This window comes from Astatotilapia calliptera, chromosome 23 (assembly GCF_900246225.1).
Source record: "Astatotilapia calliptera chromosome 23, fAstCal1.2, whole genome shotgun sequence".
Lineage (NCBI taxonomy): Eukaryota > Metazoa > Chordata > Actinopteri > Cichliformes > Cichlidae > Astatotilapia > Astatotilapia calliptera.
In genome coordinates this window covers 42,921,228-42,944,223 of record NC_039323.1, presented here as the reverse complement: position 1 = coordinate 42,944,223, position 22,996 = coordinate 42,921,228, and the positions used below count along the sequence as shown (strand labels likewise).

The 22,996-nt window shown below is 43.7% G+C and overlaps 1 protein-coding gene across 1 annotated transcript in view; it reads right to left on the bottom strand.

Moving 5' to 3' along the window:
* Positions 1 to 3,427: 3,427 nt before the first annotated feature.
* prkx (protein kinase X-linked) overlaps positions 3,428 to 22,996 on the bottom strand; it is a 41,496-nt gene continuing 21,927 nt past the window's right edge. Inside the window, exons 5-8 of the mRNA XM_026158238.1 lie at positions 14,930 to 15,025; positions 12,350 to 12,407; positions 8,465 to 8,542; positions 3,428 to 7,628 (exon numbers count right to left, since the gene is read on the bottom strand). Of these exons, the coding sequence (XP_026014023.1) occupies positions 7,503 to 7,628; positions 8,465 to 8,542; positions 12,350 to 12,407; positions 14,930 to 15,025 (358 nt within the window). The 3' untranslated portion in view covers positions 3,428 to 7,502. The remainder of the gene's footprint in view (positions 7,629 to 8,464; positions 8,543 to 12,349; positions 12,408 to 14,929; positions 15,026 to 22,996) is intronic.

Sequence of the window (22,996 nt, the reverse complement as noted above, 5' to 3'; positions counted from 1 at the left end):
ACATACAAGGTCTCAAATAATCAGGCCCCATCTTATCTTAATGACCTTGTAGTACCATATCACCCTATTAGAGCACTTCACTCTCGCTCTGCAGGCCTACTTGTTGTTCCTAGAGTATTTAAAAGTAGAATGGGAGGCAGAGCCTTCAGTTTTCAGGCCCCTCTTCTGTGGAACCAGCTTCCAGTTTGGATTCAGGAGACAGACACTATCTCTACTTTCAAGATTAGGCTTCAAACTTTCCTTTTTGCTAAAGCATATAGTTAGGGCTGGACCAGGTGACCCTGAATCCTCCCTTAGTTATGCTGCAATAGGTGTAGGCTGCTGGGGTATTCCCATGATGCACTGGGTGCCACTATGTATTAATAGACCTCTCTGCACTGAATCGCACTTGTTATTAATCTCTGGCTCTCGTTTTGTTAAGAAATAATACTTTTTCCTCGGTGCTTGGACTGAGTTTCTCTTTTTGGTAAAACAACCTTTCTAAAACCTTTTCACATGATACTTAGGATGTAGGAGTCTCCCACAGTTTAATAATAGGCCAATTATTAAACCCCTTTCTGAACCAGTGAGGCTTCAGATGTCATCAGTGATGTCACCCTTAAAGAAGCATGCCTCAATACAGGCTTCATAAAAGACCTCCTGAATTTCTCAATACATGCTGCAAAGCCTTGGGACAGTGCATCCCATCACTTACTAGCAGTGTGACTGCAAGACTCAAACTTTTTTGTAAATATCATTTAAATTTTATGTGTGAATATTCAGACACAGGAGCAAGAAGCCTTTTGCTGGAAGCCTTTTTCTCTTTTAGCTAGAGGCTTTTGTTTGTCCTTAATTTCAGTTTAGGAAAAATAGGAAATGTTAGAGACTTAAGTTAGTTTTAGTATTTCTCGCAACTCAAGCCAATAACTTGCAGCTTAGCATGTTCATTTGTTTGCCATTGGCTTCCTTCGGTGTGGTTGGAGTGTCATCACTTAGCCAAGCAAACTGGAATTCCAGACAAAACGTGACTCACTTTTCTATTGGAAACATAACAGTTCATGAAACACTGCGTTCAGCACATTAAGTCCACTCCTACATTTGGATTTAAGAGATCGAATGAGGAAATTAAGACTAAAGTAACTAAAGTAGGATTAGGCTTAAAGGGTTATAGAACAACATGGTCACACCTTTGCTGAAAAACATTTTGACTGATTGTCAGATTGTTTCCTCATGAAGCGGTTAGCCAAAGTACCACCACCAACTCTTTTTGTCACAAAGCTTAATTCTCAATGGACACGCTCAGGATCAACCACCTGCATCAGTCCTACAGCAGCAGTAGGAGGGTAGCAGCATACACTGGCAGCTGCTCCAGTCAGCAGCACACATATTCAGTCTCTAAGGAATAAATAGCAATACGACTCAGCGTTGACTCATGACTTTCCGTCTCTGCCACGAGCAGACTAAATCTGCGGTCAGAACCATTCCTATGGCACTTATTCAGCAATAAAGTCATTCCTCAGTTATGCACGAGAAGAAAAACACTTACCTCTTCAAGCTGGAGTTGTTGAGAAACTCTCTTAACAAGTTGTGGGAGATTTGCTGCAACAGTCATCATTCATTTACTTGCTGCTCAAATCTTTAGAGACTTCATTTAAAATTTTAATGAATAAAACAGAACAAAAAACTATGAACTGTAAATTATTTGATTAAAGGCAGATGTTAAAACACTGGAATTTTGGACTATCGCACTCCGCAGTGTAAGTACTAAAATAAGAAACGATGTACTTGAGGATCACATCCATGCACTCTGAAAACTTTGAAATACAGTATGCTGGATAATGCAAGGCAAAGGCTTTCCATTATACTGTACTAACACCTACATTAACAAAGGAAGTCAATCAGTATTCACTGTGGGCAACATTTTCTGGTCTGTCCAGCCATTTACGTGAAAAGGGAAAAACATCTCTGGATGGAGGAGGGGCCTAAGGGTACATCTGTCACCATCGTACACTTTCTGAGCATGGGACTCATGGACATTGATCAATGAGCTTTGATCAGTGGTTGTTGATCAATGGTCATGAGAATTTGCATATTAATAATCAAGAACCTGACCTCATAGCGTGTTGGTCAGATGTGTTAGTTTCAGTCATTATGCAAATGTACTGTTTATAAGACTGAAGAAGATGCTTGGATGAAGGATGAAACGTCCCATAATGTCAACTCAGGAAGTTACCGTCACGGCTATGATTCAATAAAAAACAACAAGCAGGTAGTAGTGCAGGAGACAGCCAAACTGCTTTTGGAAATGTCCTGAGAGGAAATGAGTTTGTGCACATTTAACATTAACATATAGGGAACGCTGATGGTGGGTAGGCTTCACAGTTGATATCAGAACACAAACCAATGTACTACAAATGAGCTGGACTGGATTTCTATTAAGACTGGAGCGTTTCTTCCTTTACACTATCACAGTGTTCCTGCTATGACAAATATGCCCGACAAGAAGCGTGCACACATCACACATACCAGCCGTAGCACTAGAATGTCTCCAGCTGAGATTCTGTAAGAATGGGATAATAATAAATTGCAGTACCTCGCTTCCTTTACTTTGTCTTGAATCACCGAAATGTGAACAGCCTGAAGAAAGGATGAGGGGACTATAGCGTTCGACTCTTCCCAGCACCAAAAGAAATGGCAGTTCTGTCAACATTTCTGTTGTCATCAGTCTTACTTAGAAAAACTCTTCCAGGTAATAAGTTGCAACAGAAAATTCACACATGTAACAATCCCACATCCTTAAAGTTCACACACACTTTAACCAGACATAATGTTTTATAACATAATTGTTTTTTCCAACTACTAAGAAAAATCTAATGTTATGATGCTCAGTTAAACTTCTGATGCAGTAGCACCCGTCTGTAGAAGTAACCCCTGCATTTCTCTTCTGTGGCTCAAACGATCCTCCTGGTTTGTCCATGTTTACTTTCATGTACTGACATGTTTCAATGACCAATTTCTGTGGCATATGGGCACCTATTAATATTACTGCAGGAACGGTTAGGACCAAGGAAAAATATGGCAAGAAAACACTTATTAAACATAAAGAATCAAGTTTCAGTTCAAACGATTCCATTTAATATTTTAAATCAAACTGGAGTATGTGTGGCGGAGGTTTGGAAACGAAAACACTGACTGTGTTGTCTGCTTTGTTCTAGATGGATGCTGGTGTCTCCTGAGTGGACTGACGGTATTTTCATGAAGGCCTGGACCCGAGAAACGTCAAACAGCAATGAAGGCTTCACTTCCCAAATGTCAGATTTCCATTTTGTGAATGCAAAAGGTTTGCTTGACTACACAGGCAGGCGACTAACCTTCAGAGGCTGCTGGGTGGCTGAAGGACGCCGCACAGGTGAGTGTAAAATAAACCAAGCAGGACAAAACATGCTTCTTTATAAACTCCACTTGTTTCGACAGTTTAAAACTTCACTCAGGCTTCAGAGCTAAAGGTATAACTAGAATTCATGGAAATGAAAAGGCATTGCTACGTATTGGGTAGAAAACAATGCATATTTGCACCAGAAAACATATTTCCAAGACAAAGGTTGACATTTTAAACAATATATTGCTGTGTAAGACACAATGTCCCAGGACTGGACAGAACATGTACACTCGTCGGGTAAGAAAACAAAGCTTGAAATGCAGCAGGGGTACAGCAAAGAGAAAAACCTGTGAATACAGATTAGTGTGACACTTCAGGTATTTTAAAGCATGCGGATGTTTCTATTTAGAAAAACTACTTAACAGGACACAAAGCTCTTTGTAAAATGATGCCCATAAACAGCATAATTCAATCATACACTCTGATAAGTATCAAGACAATAACACAAATGTCAACAACACATTTAAGCTCAGGTGATTACAGCACAGGCGTGTCCATAAAGGTAAAGGTAAGGTGCCAGGTTACAGCATGCAGTCGCCGATTCTTGAATTTTCTGGCATCGTCCCGGAGGGTGGACACTACTTTTAGTGTTGTTTAACAAGTGGACATGTTAAGATCTGCTGACTAGGACCGTCAAAGAACATGATCCTTATCATTTTAATCAAACCATTCACTGAATGGGAGCTCTGAGTTGGTTTGCAGTGGTCCTTCCCTTCAGCGGCCTAACAGAGCTGCTTCTTTATTATGTGGCTCAGGAGTTTGGGTTTTCATTCATCCATAGCTAACAGACTGTCACTGAATCACTAAGAGTCTCCTTTAAAAGGTCCACCTCAGAATTCATCCATGTGTGATAATGTTCTGGAAAACCTTCAGTAGATCTATGTGCAGTCTTACAGATGCAGTGACCTGAGTCTGAAGGATCTAAAGTTAGATTTCAGTTCACTGAAGTTAAATCTCTGATGTTTCCACTTCTCTTGAGGACTTATTCACAGGAATGAGAATTTCTCATTTATTTTAAATAAATAAATGTAAGCAAACATGTAATTTTATAACTGCAGGGGACAGGTGACGCAGGGGACAGGTGACGCAGGGGACAGGTGACGCAGGGGACAGGTGACGCAGGGGACAGGTGCTCTCTGCCTGACAGCAGGTCTCAGGTGCTCGAGACACTTGGATCCAATCATTTTCTTATCAGTTTATCTAATTTAGAGTTGCAATGTCTGGAGTCCACTGCAACTGACATTGGACTGATAAACAATGAATAAGTCATCTGCGAGCTTGAAGAGCGGACTTTCGTCTACTTCTGTAAGGTCCTGAACCACATAACGTCGCTGTTACGACAGAAAAGCAGCTTTGTTTGTCCGTATAACACAAAAGTGCAACGAGAAAAGCTTACCATCATGAGATACATGGCTCGCCAACAGCTCCACTATTCTGGTATCCTTCTAGCTGTCTGGACTTTTGCAGACCTACGTGGACATGAGGGGGTATCTTGGCCTTATCTGACAAATGACTCTCGCTAACTCATTTCACAGGAGCTACTTTTCACCTTTAAAACGTGTTTTTAAAATGTCTTCAGGGTGTGCCACAAGCTCTGGAACAATTTGAGTTGTAAAAACAAAAACAGCAATCAGAAAAAAAACTTGTTTATGGACAGTGTGGCTGCAGCTAGATCCAAATAAATGGATGAGGAAAACCTGTGTAATAAGGACATTGGGTGATTGTTTCTGCAGCGAGACACAGTCCACCCAGAGTGTTTTAGACGAATTGATGCTGGAGCCAAGTATCAAAAACAAATTCCAGTCAAAGGCATTGATAGGCTAGGATGTTTCAAAGGTCCAGTAAGGTTGTGTTCAGAGCAACATCTGCACAGCGAATTAGGAAAAATAATTCCAGTGTTTACAAAACAGGATACAGACACGAGGGACGAATGAAAAAAGGAAAATACTCTTATGTCATCCTGCGGACGGTGGATAATAAAATACAACCCTTCTATCATCGTATCCATCTGAACAAACATCATGGCTTCCATCAGGTTGCTCCTGCTACTTTCAACGTTTTTTTCACAACAGCCTAAAAGGTCAACTTTCAAAGTGGAGTCAGCACTTCTGAAGTCAGCCAGTGATGTTTGACAAGAGTTCAACATCCCTTCTAGTTCATCCTGGAGGTGTTCGGTAGGGTTCAGCTTCTTCACCAACCCCATCCACCCATCCTTTTACGGATGTGCACTGGAGGCAGGGAAGAAAGCTGTGCTGATTTTAGTTAGAATGAGATGGATCCAACTCATAATGAAGCATGAGGCACAAAACCCGTGATAAACAAGGTTTATTTTGGAAGGTTGATATGGTTGTGATATTCAGCAAGCAACAGTTCACAGAAATGCTAATGAATACTGACTGTACGAATGCTAAGAATGGGAACTGATAAGATCAATATCACCGATTGATTTTCACTGGCTCCGCTTTTAGAGTCATCACCTTCACTAAGCAGCACATCAACAACATTATAGTCGTTCAGAGTAATTGCATGCTGTGCGATCAGTGCTGGGGTCATTACTCAAAAATATATTAGTCAGAACACCATTCTTAAAAGCAATGAAGTGCTTTAGTTTACTGTTCCCAGGAGAAAGTCCTTTGTGACCTGAAACTATCATCTTATAAGCATTTAATAACATGAGGCTACAGTCCCAGCACACACCGACACAAATCCCTGTCCTGACGAGGACACGCATGTGATCCTTGTCTTAGTATTTAGGTATGAACACGAAGCAAAGATGAAAACCAGCACAGAGACTTTAAGCGATCGCCACGGTGCCTCTACTTTAGAAACATGAACAGGTAGAGATGAAGGCTTCATCGCTGGCTTCGATGCCGGTCAATGTTCAGGCTCTGACCGCTGGGCTGGCGTCAGATTCACGATGCTTTCATTTAACTCTGGGTTCTTGGCTAGCTTAGCGTTAGCACGCTGTGCTGTCTGTGTAAGCGCCTCCAAAGAGCTGTTGTGTTAGCGACATCATTAACAGCTGTTTCTGTCCTGACACACTTTCCTTTGTACCACTGCACTCTCACGGTTTTGTGCAATAAAGATAACTGTGCCACCTCATCGGCGCATGAACTGAAAACGGCTGACTGTAGTGCAAATGCAAGGGGATAAGCAGGGTTGATGGGCAGGCAGACTAACTATAACTGGGAACTGGTTCTTCTAGAGAATTTAGATTCGTATCCCTACCAACTGCACATTCACTCTGTACTGTGATGCACTAAATGAGGCTCTTACATAACATCCTTGGCTTTAAATAAAATACGACAACAAGAATGAAAATGAGTGAGGTGCAGCAAAGCGCCTGCAGAGCAGCTGTGGCTCTACAGTCATGGCAAAAACCTTGGGCTGTGGAGACCTAACGCAGAGATGTTACACAGCTTTACATTATTAGATGTGACAACAGTTCAGTGGTATGTTGTCTCCAACAGCACCTCACGTTCCACGTCCACTATACTTTGAACTCCATTGACACAGCACAGAATTCAAATGTGTAGCTGCGAGACATCAAACAGTGATGTAAGGCACTTTCTTTACAAGTGCTACTGGTTTCCTGTCCAAGTGTCTGACTACATATAGAATAAGTCATTAATGACTGCTGATCAGAAGACTGTTACAGTACCAGTCTGCAGTCACATTGAACATGACTACATGAACATTTTAAAAAGAGAGAAACTATAAAACACGACTATATAAAAGGACCTGATTTTTTTTCTGTTTTATACCCAGAAAGTAACAGTCTTTTGGTTTCAGATGAACCAGATATTTTTGCATATGAATGGCTCAGAGAATAAAAACAAAAAATAAAATAAACTCAAAGTAGCAGATAAATAAAAGTATAAAAAGCTAACCATGTCTTTAGTTTCATACATACACGTCACAGCATCTGTCCTTTGGAAGTTCATTATTACAGATAAGATGCAAATCCCCCAATTTGATAAATAAGTGTTTTCTCCAACAGAGTACCTGCAATAGTAGTTTTACAATGTGTGTTGTTAGTTATCCACATAAATCAATCGATTAATAAATAGACACGGCTGAGGGATCAGAAGTTTTTGAAGACCTCCAAGTCTTTCTCGGCCACGGGGGGGTCTTTTTTCCAGTCGTCCTCTGGGTAAACATCAAAGTTGGAGGTGTCGCCCTCATGGGAAACCTTAGGAACTATAGGAGGCTGGAAACAAGGAGGAGGAACGTGTTAAATGGAGGTGTGGACCTGCAGGGCAATGCTAGTGAGTATTCACATACAGGCAGTGTTCTTAATTCATCCAAAGTTTGATCCATAAACATCCGGACAGGGACACAGTTCTCTATTCTGCACTACAAAAATAGATCGCGATAACACACAGACTTAAATTCAGTTCAAAGGGTTATTCATTTCATTCCGACGTGTCGTCCCTTGAAGCCACACAGAGGCTGTAGAGCTGGATTGTTTCCTATCGTTTCCTCGTGACTGAAATCCTCTGTATTTACATTCCTGAAGCCACCTCTCGATTGAATATTGCCACATTCTTCTCCACTCAGCCAACTGAGCCAAGATTTTTTCTCTTTGCGTGGGTTTTCCCTGAATTCTGTAGTTACTGAGCTCACCACAGCATTTCGTCTGTAAACACCGAACCCGACAGTCGATCGAGCAGTTTTCACCATGTGTCCCGTAGCTTTGGTTTTTCCACCGAGATCTCTTTGGATTGCAAACAGTTTGCAAATGCAAAGACATCATCATCATCAAAGCATTCGCCATTGAATAATTAAGAAATAGAGCAAAAACGTCCAATTACTCTATGCACCTGTAGAAACTGAAGAAAACAGGAATGTCTGCAATGTGAAAGTCCTTAAATGAAAGTCTACAATTCAATCACAGCATTATTGCACCATTCGAAACCATCGGTGTACTCGTGCACAAAAGCAAAATTGTGAAAATGATTCTAATGTCCAAAATGTAAGCAGGTTTTTTACCATCCTGATGTGAATGTAGCTGAACAGGTGAAAAATACACCGAATCAAACCCACCTTTAGTTTCCTCAGAGGAACGGCCTCCCAGTCAATAGTTTTAAACCATCGGTGCTTTTTCACGTCGTCGGCTCCATTCTGAAACAGACAGCACGATGTGTATGTACACACAGTGTTGGGAATATGTATTTGCCCCCTTTCCTCACTTCACAGTTTTTTGTATATTTGTCACTCTTTAATGTTCAGTCGCCTGAAATATTGTTCAAAGAAAACCAGAGTAAATGCAAAGTGCAATGTTTAAATAATGATGACAGAAAAATGCTAAAGCAACCTCGCCCCGATACAGGAGATGCTCTGTATCTCATTGTACAACTGTATAGTGACAACAAAGGCATTCTAATCTATTCTACAGTAACTGTAACATTTTGTTGCACCCAGGAAATTCCAGCAGTTGTAACAAAGTAAAATGTTACAGTTACTTTATTACAAATGATGGAATTTCCTGGGGAAACGTCTCACATTCATGGCTCCTGATTTTTAAATCTTTATAGAGTTTTGAAGTGCACTACAATCACAAAAGGATGACGTTATTATTAATCCACACATTCAATATTCAGATAAAGTCGGGCATTATTAAAGTTTTGAAATGAAAACATAGGACTACACATTGTCAAAGGGAAACGGTAAATCAGCGGCACTTTTCTACTGTGAGCAGTCAAAGCGCTTTATACAACTTGCCTTATTCATCCATTCACACAATCACTTTTTTCCACGCTCCTTCAGTCCAACATTCACACTCCACTGGAGGCATCGCAGCAACTCGGGGTTACCATCTTGCTCGGAGATAATATTCGGCACGTAGACTGGAACAAACTGGGGTCGACCCACCAAATGTCCGATTAGCAGGTGACTGGCTCTACCTGAGCTACAGCCAAGTCTACACCGAGGTCATGATTACAGAAACAAACCTCCAGCAGAACCTCATTTATTTCTCTTTTTTTCAGAAAAACACACCATCACCCATGGGGTTTTTTGGATCAGAAAATTGAAATAAACTCCAAAAGTGCACCAGCAGGAACTCTGATAGGCCAGGAACAATACTCATCTCCCACTAATATGCCACATTTGACCAATCAGAGCTCCTGCTGCTGCTCTGTGCAGACTGCACTCAACTGAAATTTGATCTACTTGACTTCCTCAGCGCATGTGTCTGCGTGAGTGAGGTGAAGCCGTGCGAGTGCACTGACCCAGACGAGGCTACAGCTGGTCGGCAGTGTCGGCTGATGTCTCGACTCAACAAAGAGCAGGAGCAGGTAATCAGCATTTGATTTGTCCCTGAGCTTAAGACTGGTTTTTAATATCACACAGCTCAATTTGTCAACTTAAGATGGATGTAAAAACACATTGTGAGGCTTTTAATTTGAAAACATTGTTCAAGAACAAAATTGTCAAATCAGTAGCAAAAATATAAGAAAAAAGTTTATCCATCATTGACCAGGATTATTGGGGACTTTAATGTTTACTTGACAAACGTATCATTTTTTGGACAAAAGTAGTTCATCAGTTTCTTTGAAAGAAAAACTCTCAGTGTGTCATTATTCTAGTGCACTGTTCAACCTCCCAACATCAAAATCTGCGTTCTGTTAATGAGCGATGAGGCTGAGGAATACTGGCAGCCACAGTCAATATCATCATGTGTGGAATTATGTGGCGTTAATCACAGAGCTCAGAGAGGCAGCTGTTTCACTGAGAGCAGCTCACAGTGAAACACTGACTTCACTGATGTTCACTGACACACTTCAGTTTGAATGGAGATCTGCACTGCGCTGCCATACTGCGTCACACTCAGTGCATTTCAATCATTTCCCCAGCGAGTTTGACAGTTAGCAAAATAATAATCATAATTTTAAAAAATAGCATGTGTAACGTACACGTACTGGAAAATGATTTACTAGGACTCACCTATCATGCGACTGTCGTTTTCCATCAAACACTCATTAAAACAGCGACCAACAGGAATGTTAGCACAGCGCTCTCCAACCTTTTTTGCGCCACGGACCGGTTTATGCCCAACAATATTTTCATGGACCGGCCTTTAAGGTGTCGCGGATAAATGCAACAAAATAAAAGTAGTACCGGTACTGAAAAAAAGAAGCTTTCTTCATAACACACGTGAAAAGACCCAGGAAAACCGAGTTAACGATAAAAACGATAACAAAATAACGCTGGAAACCGATAAAAACCCTGAAAACTATACATACAACTGTATAGTTTGTATATACACTTTCAAGCACTTTTAAGCACCACATCTGAAATTCAAGCACTTTTCAAACCTTGAAAAGACAACACTAAAATTCAAACATTTTCAAGGATTTCAAGCACCCGTACGAACCCTGCTACTAAACTTGGACACAATACAGCCTGTAATTCTATCAAGGACTCATTAGAAAAGAGGAGGAACATATTCTTCTGCTGTGTTCATGTTCTTCATCGTGGCTGCTGCGAAGGCTTAATTGGTCGTGGTCAGGTTATTAAAAACTATTGTTGGTATTCAAATTTGTTACGGACATATGAATGCCTCAACACCCCGACTTGAACTCATGAGTTCTTAAGCTTTTAGAAGTTAATGAGAAACCCAAAGGTCACTAATTTACAGGCTAACAGTTCAGGAGCACAGCAGACGACCAGGTTTGAGGAACTCGAGCTCGTATCCAAGCTTTTACATCGTCCTTACAACTAGCACGCTGTTGATCATGAGGGTTTACATCTCTTGCACGCAACGTCCAAGAATCAAACCAACTAAATGAAGTCAGAAGGAAAATCCACTTGTTTGAACTACTAGATGCAGCTTGAAAGCAGCACCAACCACTTTCCTGGGTGTAAGTCCATCTGGCTCTGACAACCCTGCCACATCCAAAGTCACTAAGTCACTTCGCTTCTTAAATGTTTCTTTCAACTTCAGTAGGTCATCTAAACAACCCCTACATGGGCTGCAGTCAGCTGATTGACTGATTAGACATTTCTGTTAACAAGCAGTTGAACAGGTCTAATGAATGCGTCACATGACCTCCTGTTGTCATAAGACGCAGACACACTTCTGCCACATGGTGAGATTTATTAAAACATGCCAGTCTCAGAGTGGGATCCACCAGAACCATCAATAATGAAACAGCTGTGAGGAACGGGAAGGACATCAAATCAGAAAGAAGATCAACTAAACGAACACACGGCTAAAACTGGAGTAGATTACTCCAGAACTTCCTGGACGTTGTTGTGAGCTGGAAAAATCCCAAACAAAGGAACAGAAAAAACATCCAAGAGAGAGCGGGAAGTCTGGTCACCCAACGGAGAGTGACCAATTTCAAATAAGTCATCAATGCAGCAGCTCAAATGCACAGTAATACAATCCTGGGTAACTGACTGTAACAAACTGGACATTTCTCTGAAACGAGCTGGCGCTCATTAAGCAGAATGGCTTTTAAAACCATAACTGTAAATTGCATCCATCTGTTTTAAAATCTGTGAGCATAAAAAAGAGCCGCCCTCTATTAACACTCGTGTAGTATAAGAAAAAAAAGAATTTCAAATGATTGTTGGTCTATGGAGCGTTTCATACCTACACATCAAACCTACGTATGTTTGAAACTCTGTCTTTGTCCTCAGAACTCTCCATACTTCTGTCTGAAATAAATGTCTCCAACTTGACGTTCTTCAGAAGAGTGAAGCGGCTGCTCTCACTGGAGAATATTTACATTATAATTCAGACGTATTACACATGTACTGAAAAACCACAATAACTCCAAAAACCCTTCTGCATAAGTCTATTTCTTCAGGATTACGGTGCTCCAGCCGGACCACGGGCTTGTGCTAGTCATCAACTGCCTACTCAGAGTAAGACATACGGTACCACGTGGTTACAGGAGGCAGCAAATCAAACTAACTCACCTTCATGTTGCCTAGCCGTCTGGCTCGGTCAATCACGAGAAACTTCTTTATGAGGTCTCTGAGGAGACAAAGGAAAAGTCAGTGAATCCACAGCTTCACAGTATAGTTGTACAGCACTGTCTCTGTGGGACACAACCACTCATGTCTTTCCAGCGCTGTCACAATGACAAATATCTCCTCATTAAAGGGTGACTGACGGCCTATTACAGGTGACAAAGTGAGGTGTGTCCATCTGACAATCTCCAACTGAAGCAACTGAGAACATTTTTCAGCAACACCTTCATCAGACTATAAATCAGAACATGTGATATAAACATCCACAGGTTTTCTCTCACAGGTGGCTGTAGCTCAGGAGGCGGAGCAGGTCACCTACTGATCGGAAGGTTGGAGGTTCGATCCCAGGCTCCTCCAGTCTGCATGCCAAGTATCCTTGGACAAGATACCAACCCCAAGCTGCTCTCCGATGCATCCATCGGAGTGTGAGTGTGTGTGAGTGTGGTTAGAAAGCACTCAGTATAGCGGTGGTGTGACTGGGTGAATGTGGCGTGTTGCATAGAGCGCTTTGAGCACTCCGGGAGAGCAGAGAAGCGCTCTATAAGAATCAGTCCATTTAAAGCGCGATACCTGCCGATGAACAGAAAGCTAACATATCTCAGATCCAACCACCTGCTAGCAGGCTGATAATTACGACAGCTGGATGCTGACAAGTCGACTATTTCTCATTGGTGACTGAGTCACACTGTGTCTGAACTGTGGGAATGACACTTAACAAAGAAATATTTTGATTTAATGGGAATACTTATGGCATCGTGGACTTCCAAAAGGAAAACAATTAAAGACACTTTAGACTGTTTCTGCGTTTCCATGTAAGCATTCACACAGACAATGGCTGTTCAAAGTCACTCCAAGAGGACGTTTTACAGGAAAACGTCAAAACAGCGGAACCCCGACTGACGAACTTAATTTGTTCCCGAGGGTCTTTCGTAAGTCGAAGCACCCATCGCGCCTTTTGAGTGAACGATAGGCTATAGGCTAATAGCTAACAGCGAAGCGCAAGTACGAAAGCCAAGGGGTTGTCACATGATTCGGAAGGCATTGTGGGCTCAGCCAATCAGAGCCAGCGGATTTCGTAACACGGGCAGAAATATTGCCGTTCAGCGCCTTCGTAACTTGAATTTTTCGTAAGTCGGGGTTCCACTGTATATCCAATAATTCATGTAGTTAGAACGAACTTTAATGGGAACTGTGAGCGAAGACACTGAGGTAGAGGAGAATCCTTCAGGTCCGATCAATGAGCTCCTAACAAGTCCTAAGGTAGCAGCTCATAATACTCGTTTCCTCTTGTGCTGGGACATTTCTCCAGTCTGTCTGCTTGTCTACATTCAACAGCAGCTGCTGGAGAGACGGCGGGTGTCCCTCTGTGCGGCCTGTCACAGTTTGATGGATGGGACACTGTGGTGTGGACTGTGTAAGAAAGATATTCATAATTGTGGGAATATTAAAAATCCCTTCCTCTGTTGGCTGCTAGATAGATGGCTTAAGAGTGGGAAGCTGTGACTTTGCTGAATTATCAGTGGAAGCTGTGACCTCTCCACAGTCACTGCATTAGAACTTAGTGACACACACTCCCACCCAGAGTGCCTGTAATCATTCCTGCTCCTCAGGCTGTTGTGATGGGTGTTGTGCACTGGGTGGGGAACCAGTCTAAAAAGGCCAGGTGTGTCATCAGTGACTGCAGATCCACCCAAAGTGCCTCTTTAACCACAGGGACCCTCAGGAAACGGCCCCAACAGCCGTTTGAAGTTTTACACTGAGTCATGTTAGTGTGTCAGTCAGCCTCAGTTGGGATACGACTGGCCACATCCTGCAAACAGGTCCACCTGCAGGCCTTTTTTGAGCAGCTGTACCACCATCATGCATATATCTGCATATCCAATAAGTACTGAAGTACATATTGGGGTGGTTGTGGGTCAGGAGGTGGAGGAGGTGGCCTTCTAATCAGAGCGGGTGTGAGTCGACCTGTGGCAGCTCCAGTCTGCGTGCCAAAGGGAAGGATGCTAACCCGGGGTTGCTCCCGATGCGTTCACTGGAGCACGACTGTGCACGACAATTCCTAAGGTACACACAACGAGTCAACATGTTTCTATGTTACAATAAAGTTTAAAGACATTTCTAAAGTTTAAATGAAACGAGCCCTCCTGAGCGATGAACACTTCTGCTCCAGGAGTCACAGCGTTTGATGGGTTTACTGTCAGCAATCACAACCTACTCCAGTTTCTAGTGTTTCATAAATTACAATTGTTTCCACAATGTCTGTGTTCTTAGCAAAGTCTCACTGTACAGATGTTTTCCACTGTAAACACATTCATGCAGTGTTTCTTTCTGCTTTCACTCTGACAGAAGCATCACAGGACACCTCGACATACTGACAAGGAATGAAACAGCCAACCTTCCAACTAGATGGCCTGTTCTACCTAAATAACATTCACAGCCACTCCTGTGGTTAACGATAAAGACCAACATTGGCAGACCGATTGCTGGGTTGTGTGTCTGATCCCCTGCATGATGCCCACATCTTACTTGACATAGAAATCCAGATGACGTGGGAATTCCAGTTTTGCAGCCAGAATCTTCTGATAGATTCCAAATGGATTGTCATCAAAGAAAGGTGGATACCTGTGGAAAGACAGAAACGTCAGCCCAGCCTGCTCATCTGAAGCTACAGACACACACTGACACACAATCACAATTCAGGATCATGATGCAAGGAACAGGTAACAGAGGCAGGAGCTAAAAGGCTCGCGCTCACCCGAGTCACTTAAACCTATGAACGAACATGTGAGGGGTCACCATTCTGGTGCAGACAGTGCAGTCTTTGTCCACAGCTGATGATTGTGTGTGTGTCTGTGTGTGTACGCGCCCTCTACCATCCATCCACTGAATGCTTTCCCAGCTCTCAATTCTTCTTTTGGCCTGGACAAGTCATTACCCACAAATTACATAATGGCAGCTGCCTCTAAAGACATTGCACAGGGAGCAGCGAGGCACATAATAACACAGTTTGTCACACCCTGCTTGTGTTCCCAGTGAAAAGTTGCAGCCATAAAACGGTTGGATGTGGGGCCTGTGGGAGCTGCAGTTTCTCTGAAACTGATGCTGTCACAGCTGAGGAATTTAGGTCAGATTGAGAATGCAAGTCATCCACCTCAAAACAGCAAAGGCCTGACTGCAGTGCGTCCAACATCCATTTACCCTGTGTGAAGATCAAGCTTCACACACGACTATGCTGCACTCCAAAGACAAGCTTCTTCAGTTCTAAAGACGTCTTCAAGCAACTTAAAGGAGTCCAGCTGCTTTCTTTCCAAGCTCCTTAGACGACATGACCTGGATGACTGAGGACCTACACGGTTACACACACATGTACTGGTTGTTTGAAGCCAATATACACATACTACATATGTATATGATTTTCTGTAGATTAGTAGAATGACAATCTTCTCATTACCGTATTTCCCGGACTACAAAGCGCACCTGAATATTAGCCGCACAAGCTAAAATCAGGGGAAAATCCTGTTTTGTACATACATTAGCCGCACCTGACCAAAAGCCGCAGGTGTTTCAATGTTGACTTATCATATGTAAGAGAATATGCACAAAGGGAATTGTCAGGAAAGAGATGGCTGTTTGGAGACACACCCCTTTTATTAATATTTTGAAAAACAAGTTATGGGTACATATTTGCACATGTGCTGTGCTTCATAAATGAGTAACAAATGTAGTACATAACAGTAGCCTACAGCACACCAGAAAAATAGATTGGACTACCTTTTATGCTCAGGTGCAGTGACACGGCTTTAACAAGAAGAAAAGTCAGTCATTCACCACCATCTTCCTGCCACTAAAACCACCAAAGTCCTCTTCTCCAGTGTCGGATACGAACAGGCTCAGGATGGCTTCGTCATCCACTCTCCGCTTCTTTCTTTCGTTGTCACTTTCAAAACCAAAGAAATCCTCGTTGTCAGTGTCAGAGTCGAACACCCTCAGAAGGGCCGTGGCGGTGTCCTCCTCTCCATCATGCAGCAGTCCAGCCCTTCAAAATCCGTTGGTGATCGTGGATGTTTTCAAACTTTTCCACGCTGTCAGATTCCACCGGTGGAGTTGAGCATAACTTGCTTTTCGCAAGTTTATCGCCGCTCGTCATCCACGACTCCCGCTGAACGCGTAGCGCTACTTTGAAGTTTGTTTTTCGCGCTACTTGTACGGCACTACGTTGCCTGGCGGATGGACATGTGACCAACATACCACTCTTGAACCCCGATCCTTCCGCCAGGCAACGTAGTGCCGTACAACAGCGGAACAAACAAAACAAATCGTCTTACGATATCACAAAAATCATGGAAAATCCATAGAAAAGCCGCACCTGACTAAAAGCCGCAGGGTTCAAAGCTTGTGCAAAAAGTAGCGGCTTATAGCCCGACAATTACGGTAAATATCCTTTTTTTGTTCATTGGCATTTTGACATAATTTGGCTTTTGAATGAAAAATAAAATTCCCGGCTCGCCCCGGGAGCTTGAGGGTCCTGCACAGTATCTCAGCTGTTCCCAGGACTGCGCTCTTCTGGACACAGATCTCCGATGTTGTTCCCGGGATCTGCTGGAGCCGCTCGCCTAGTTTGGGAGTCTCTGCACACAGTCCCACAGGATCTTAGCTCGGTCATTCTCCACCACCCTTGGGGGCGTCTCTCATTTTGACCTCGGGACGTCCAGGCTGCATTCGGCACAGATGTTCCTGTACACTATGCCGGCCACTTGGATATGATGCTCCCTGCACGCCCTGCCTGCTGGCATCTTGCACCCTGCTGTTATGTGCTGGAGTAGGGCAGGGTTTTGATGATCGATTTATCGATTAAAATAGATTCTGGCTTGGATAACGTGATATCGATTCATCAAAATCCTGAATCGATTTTTAAATATAAATTTATTTTGGCCGAAACGCCAGAATCTCAGGTGAAACCTCACAAAATTTCAACAACCACCAAACAGCTGAAACAGTGAATCAGAGCAGGAACACGGACTCTGCACAGAGACGTGAACACAAAGCTCGATCCGCTGACGGATCAGGATCAGTGAGATGTGACTTTCTCGCCGACGGCACGGACACGGTCCGGGCTGAAAGCCGACAGCTCGCTGATCCTGATGTGTCGGCGGGTCGAGCTTTGTGTTCACGTCTGTTTTTGTGCTGATTCTGAAGCTGCAGGTTTGATCTCTCTCCAAACAATATTGACTGAACCAGCAGCCAAAGAAGATCCAAACTAAGCTTCACATAAACATCGTCATGGATTCACTCTGACTTTTGCTGTTTTGCTTCCACCACACCACTTCCTGCACCTCTCTCTCTGCATTATTCACTTGCTCGTTACGCACCAGTCTGAGCACCAGCGCTGTCAGCCGCTGCTTTGTTTTACTTCCGACAACAGAGCCTCATTTCTGCCGTTCAACACTAATCAAATTAAAACTTCTTAAAATTATGCAAAACTGCAAAACGCCGTGTCTGTAATAGAGATGGCACGATACCACTTTTTTATGTCCGATACCGATATCATAAATTTGAATATCTGCCGATACCGATATGAATCCGATATAGTGTTTTTTAATCAACAAAACTGTTTTTTAAATATCTTGCTGCATTTTGTTTAAGTTCATACTCAAGTTTAAAACAACAACTACACTAAAGCTATTCTGTTATACCTGTATACAAAAAAAAAATTTCATAGTTCAGCAATACTGATCAATCTAATAAACTTAAACCTACACCATCCTCCCTATTCTGGTATTTTAAAGAGTACTTAGCGTAAATATTAAGCAACCTAACTAATAGGGTTCCAACTCCCAGCAACAACAAAAATAAATAAATAAAAAATAGGGAACCACCCCTCACACTCCACCTCATGATGCTTAATCGACGTAATCAACCTTAATTTGATGCAGTGTGAAAAAAAAAATGCACAGAAATCAATTATTTTTCAAGAAATATTAAATAGATTCAACATCTTTCTTCAACAAAATTGCAGACTGCACAGATGGTACCTTCCCAAAGGAAAAAGTACTATAGCTTACTAGGGTATATATATTAGACTTAATACTCACTATATACAGTAATTGACTTCTATTCATTTTGCATCAAATTAAAACTTTGGGTGTCAGATAATTATTTATTAAAAGCTCGACATTTTAAATGAGAATAAGAAAGAAAAGTATGTCTTTGTGCCCCCTTTTCCCTGTTAATGCCCTATCGGCCCCCCTGGCTAAACTTTGCTAGATCCGCCCCTGCACAGTTACCAGCGTCAGCTACGTAGAAAAAGATCCTCGAGTAGAAAGTAATATTAAATACATTCTAACAACAGCTGATCAAGCTTAAACGTGCTGCTGTTGTTCAGCCGCTGGTTTCCTCTTTCTGGTGCAAAGTGGGCCAAAAGCAAACTAGAGAGACGGAGTCGCGACAGAAAAGCCGATCAGCTGATCGTTAAGCAGTTTCATGATTGAAGTAGCAGCAAGAAGAGGCAGTCGCTCCATATATCGCTTGTTAAGCTTAACGCAGGAATGCTTTACAAACATTCAGAGATGGACTTACACACTTGCTTTACTTCTCTCGGGATAACTTTGTCGGAGATGAAATGCCGGGTTGCTAGCGAAGCTCCACATGCTATCCAGACCACCGACAGGTCCCGCATGCCACAGCTGCTCTATCACGTGATGCATACTGCTCCGACGTGCTAACGTTCTGAGGTGAGTTACGGCGTGTTGCAAGTTTTGTGAGGTGCTTTCGTGATATTTAATGGATCGGATTACATTTTTTATTTTTCTCCGATATCCGATCCAGTAATTTAGGTCAGTATCGGACCGATACCGATACGTAATATCGGATCGGTCCATCTCTAGTCTGTAATCAACCCTGTAACTCTGCTTCACTTCAGCAGCATCAGGTCATGTTCACATGTTGATTCATGGTTTTCTTTCGTTTTCGTTCTACTGCAGAATATTTTTAAGGTTGTCTGCTTTACAAAGTCAGGCCAGAAAAATCTGCTTCATGTTTTTCTGTTTTATCCTCAGTTACTTTGATCTGCTGTGATGCTCACACCTGTGATGAAGTCTCACAAGCGTCAGCTTTGTTTTGATATATAAAAATATGGATGTGTGCTGTGATCAGGATTACAATATTTCTGGCTGTCTGAGGCAAAATTTCCTGATTCAAATCGAATCGATTCCACAAATCAGTGATGACACCCAGCACCATGCTGGACTGTCTCAGGGGCATCTTTACACACCTGGGGTCTTGCCTGGTGTGATAGACCCCAGCCTCTATGGATCTTGTACTCAGAGCTTGTTCCTGTGCTGCCATGATTAGTGCTCTGTGCTGTCTTTCAGTCCAGCTTTGTCCAGCCTCTGGTAGGATTCTGGATGGCAGCCACCTCCTCTACCGTGAGTGCAGCTTGTTTATCTTCACGGAGACGTGGCTAACCGAGCTAACGCCGCAGGCTAACGTAGACCTATGCGGTTTCACATCTGTGAGAGCCGATAGGGACACGCAGGCCAGCGGAAAAAGCAGAGGTGGGGGACTCATTGTCTACGTTAACAACAGATACTGTAACCCTGGACACGTCTCCGTTAAAGTTTCGGTATGCCGTCCGGACCTGGAGCTGCTAGCTGTTAGCTTGCGGCCATATTATCTACCTCGGGAGTTCAGTCATGTGATCTGTGTGTGTGTTTACATCCCTCCGAGGGCCGACGCAACAGCTGCCTGTGAGCAAATACACACAGTTACAGTTACTGCAGACACAAAACCCCGAGGCTTTCATTATTATATCTGGAGACTTTAACCATGCCACACTGGACTCTACTCTGGCTGCTTTTCACCAGTTTGTGAATTGTCCCACAAGGAGCAACAGGACAATTGACCTACTGTATGCTAATGTGAGAGATGCATACAGAGCCACCCCCCTCCCCCCACTAGGGAAGTCAGACCACAACCTGGTTTACCTACAGCCACAATACACACCCCTCGTCCAAAGGCAGCCGGTCACAACGTGCTCCATCCGGAGATGGACCCCAGAAAAGGAGGATGCTCTGAGAGACTGTTATGACACCACAGACTGGGATGTGCTCCTGAGCCCACATGGTGAGGACATAGAGGGGGCGACACACTGTCTTACAGACTACCTCAACTTTTGTGTGGACACGGTCGCCCCTGCTAAGACGGTACGGTGTTATCCTAATAACAAACCGTGGGTAACACAGGAAGTCAAAGCTGTCCTCAACATGAAGAAGAAGGCTTTCAGGAGCAAAGTGAAGGAGGAGATGAAAGCAGCACAGCGGGAGGTGAAACGCTGCCTGAGGGAAGCAAAGGACACCTACAGGAGGAAGGTGGAGCAGAAGTTGGAGAGGAACAATATGAGGGAGGTCTGGAATGGTGTGAAAACCATCACAGGCCACAACACCAAGAAAAGCACAGTGGGGGGGACTGTGGAGAAGGCAAACGAACTCAACAACTTCTTCAACAGGTTTGACCAGCCCACAACCCCCCCACCCTCACCTTCACTACAGAGTCCAATCCCCACTCTCCTGCCTCCCTCGCTTCCCCCCCTTCCTGACACCATGACACCCCCCTCCTCCAATCCCTCTCTCAGCAGCAAGACATCTCCCCCCCCCCCCCCTCCTCCCAAACATCTCCCAGTGTCACAGTGGATCAGGTCAGGAGGCAACTGAGGAAGCTTCGCCCCAGAAAGGCAGCAGGCCCAGACAAGGTGTGTCCTAGGATGCTAAAGGCGTGTGCTGCTGAACTTGGGGAGCCGCTACAACGAGTCTTCAACCTCAGTCTGCGACTGGGGAGAGTGCCCGCCCTATGGAAGACATCCTGCATCGTCCCGGTCCCCAAAAAGAACCGGCCCAATGAGTTGAATGACTTCCGACCGGTGGCACTGACGTCACATCTTATGAAGACCCTAGAGCGGCTCTTCCTCAACCTCCTCCGACCACAGGTACAACATGCCCAGGACCCACTACAGTTTGCATACAAGGTGGCTGTCGGAGTGGAGGATGCCATCCTGTACCTCCTACACAGAGCCCACTCACACCTGGATGGGGGAAAAGGCACGGTCAGGATCCTGTTTCTTGACTTTTCCAGCGCCTTTAATACCATCCGGCCCTGTATGCTTCAGGAAAAACTGAACAGGATGGAGGTGGACCCCTGCCTGGTGGCTTGGATCTCCGACTACCTCACCGACAGACCACAGTACGTCAGGCTGAAGGACATCACGTCTGACACTGTGGTCAGCAGCACAGGAGCACCACAGGGAACTGTGCTGTCCCCTCTTCTCTTCACCCTGTACACCTCTGACTTCTGCTACAACTCTGAATTATGCCACATTCAGAAGTTTGCAGACGACACAGCCATCATGGGGTGTATCTGGGATGATCAGGAAGAGGAGTACAGAAGTCTGGTGAGGAACTTTGTCGCATGGAGTCACACAAACCACCTGCAACTCAACACCTCAAAGACTAAGGAACTGGTTGTGGACTTCGGGAGGTCCAGAGAAGGTCCACTGCCGGTTCAGATAGAGGGGGAGGAGGTGGAGGTGGTCAACAAGTACAAGTACCTCGGGCTGTGGGTGGACAATAAACTGGACTGGTCATGTAACACAGAGCACCTGTATAAAAAAGCCCAAAGCCGACTGTACTTCCTCAGGAGGCTGAGGTCTTTTAACATCTGCAGGAAGCTCCTGAGGATGTTTTACCAGTCAGTGGTTGCTGGAGTACTTTTCTATGCTGTGGTGTGCTGGGGGAGCAGCACAGCAAAGAAGGACTCATCCAGGCTGGAGAAACTGATCAGGAGGGCTGGCTCTGTGGTCGGCATGAAGCTGGACACTCTGGTGACAGTGGCAGAGAAAAGGACATTAAAGAAACTGATGGACATTATGAACAATGCTGGGCATCCTCTGCACACGGCCATAAACAATCAGAAGAGTCTGTTCAGTGACAGGTTGCTTCTCCCAAAGACAAGAACTAACAGACTTAAAAACTCCTTTGTCCCACACGCCATCAGACTGTTTAACTCCTCTCTGGAGGGGAGAGGGAGGGGAGACAGGAGGACAAAGGAGGGGGGAACAACTGAGCTGCAGTGCCTCTGCACCTCACTGTACAATACCTTTTGCAATACTTTTGTAAATAGTCAACAGTGCAATAGACTCAATACTTGAAATGTGCAATTCACTTGTATTTTTATTTTTTATTCCTATTTATTCTATTTATCCCCTTTGTATATTTTATTTATATTTGTCTCTGTATTTATATATATGTGTGTGTGTGTGTGTGTGTGTGTGTGTGTGTGTGTGTGTGTGTGTGTGTGTGTGTGTGTGTGTGTGTGTGTGTGTGTGTGTGTGTGTGTGTATATATATAACAGTTCTGTAACTGTAACTTTGGTCGTTGCTGTGCTTTTTTTGGAAGTCGAATTTCCCAGAGGAACCCACCCGAGGGATTAATAAAGTTCTATCTTATCTTATCTTATCTTAGCTGCCGTTCCATGATGGTTCCTCCTCTTCCTCGGGTCTCTGCTGCCTGAGGTACTCCCTAAGCATGCCGTCATGTTTGGCCA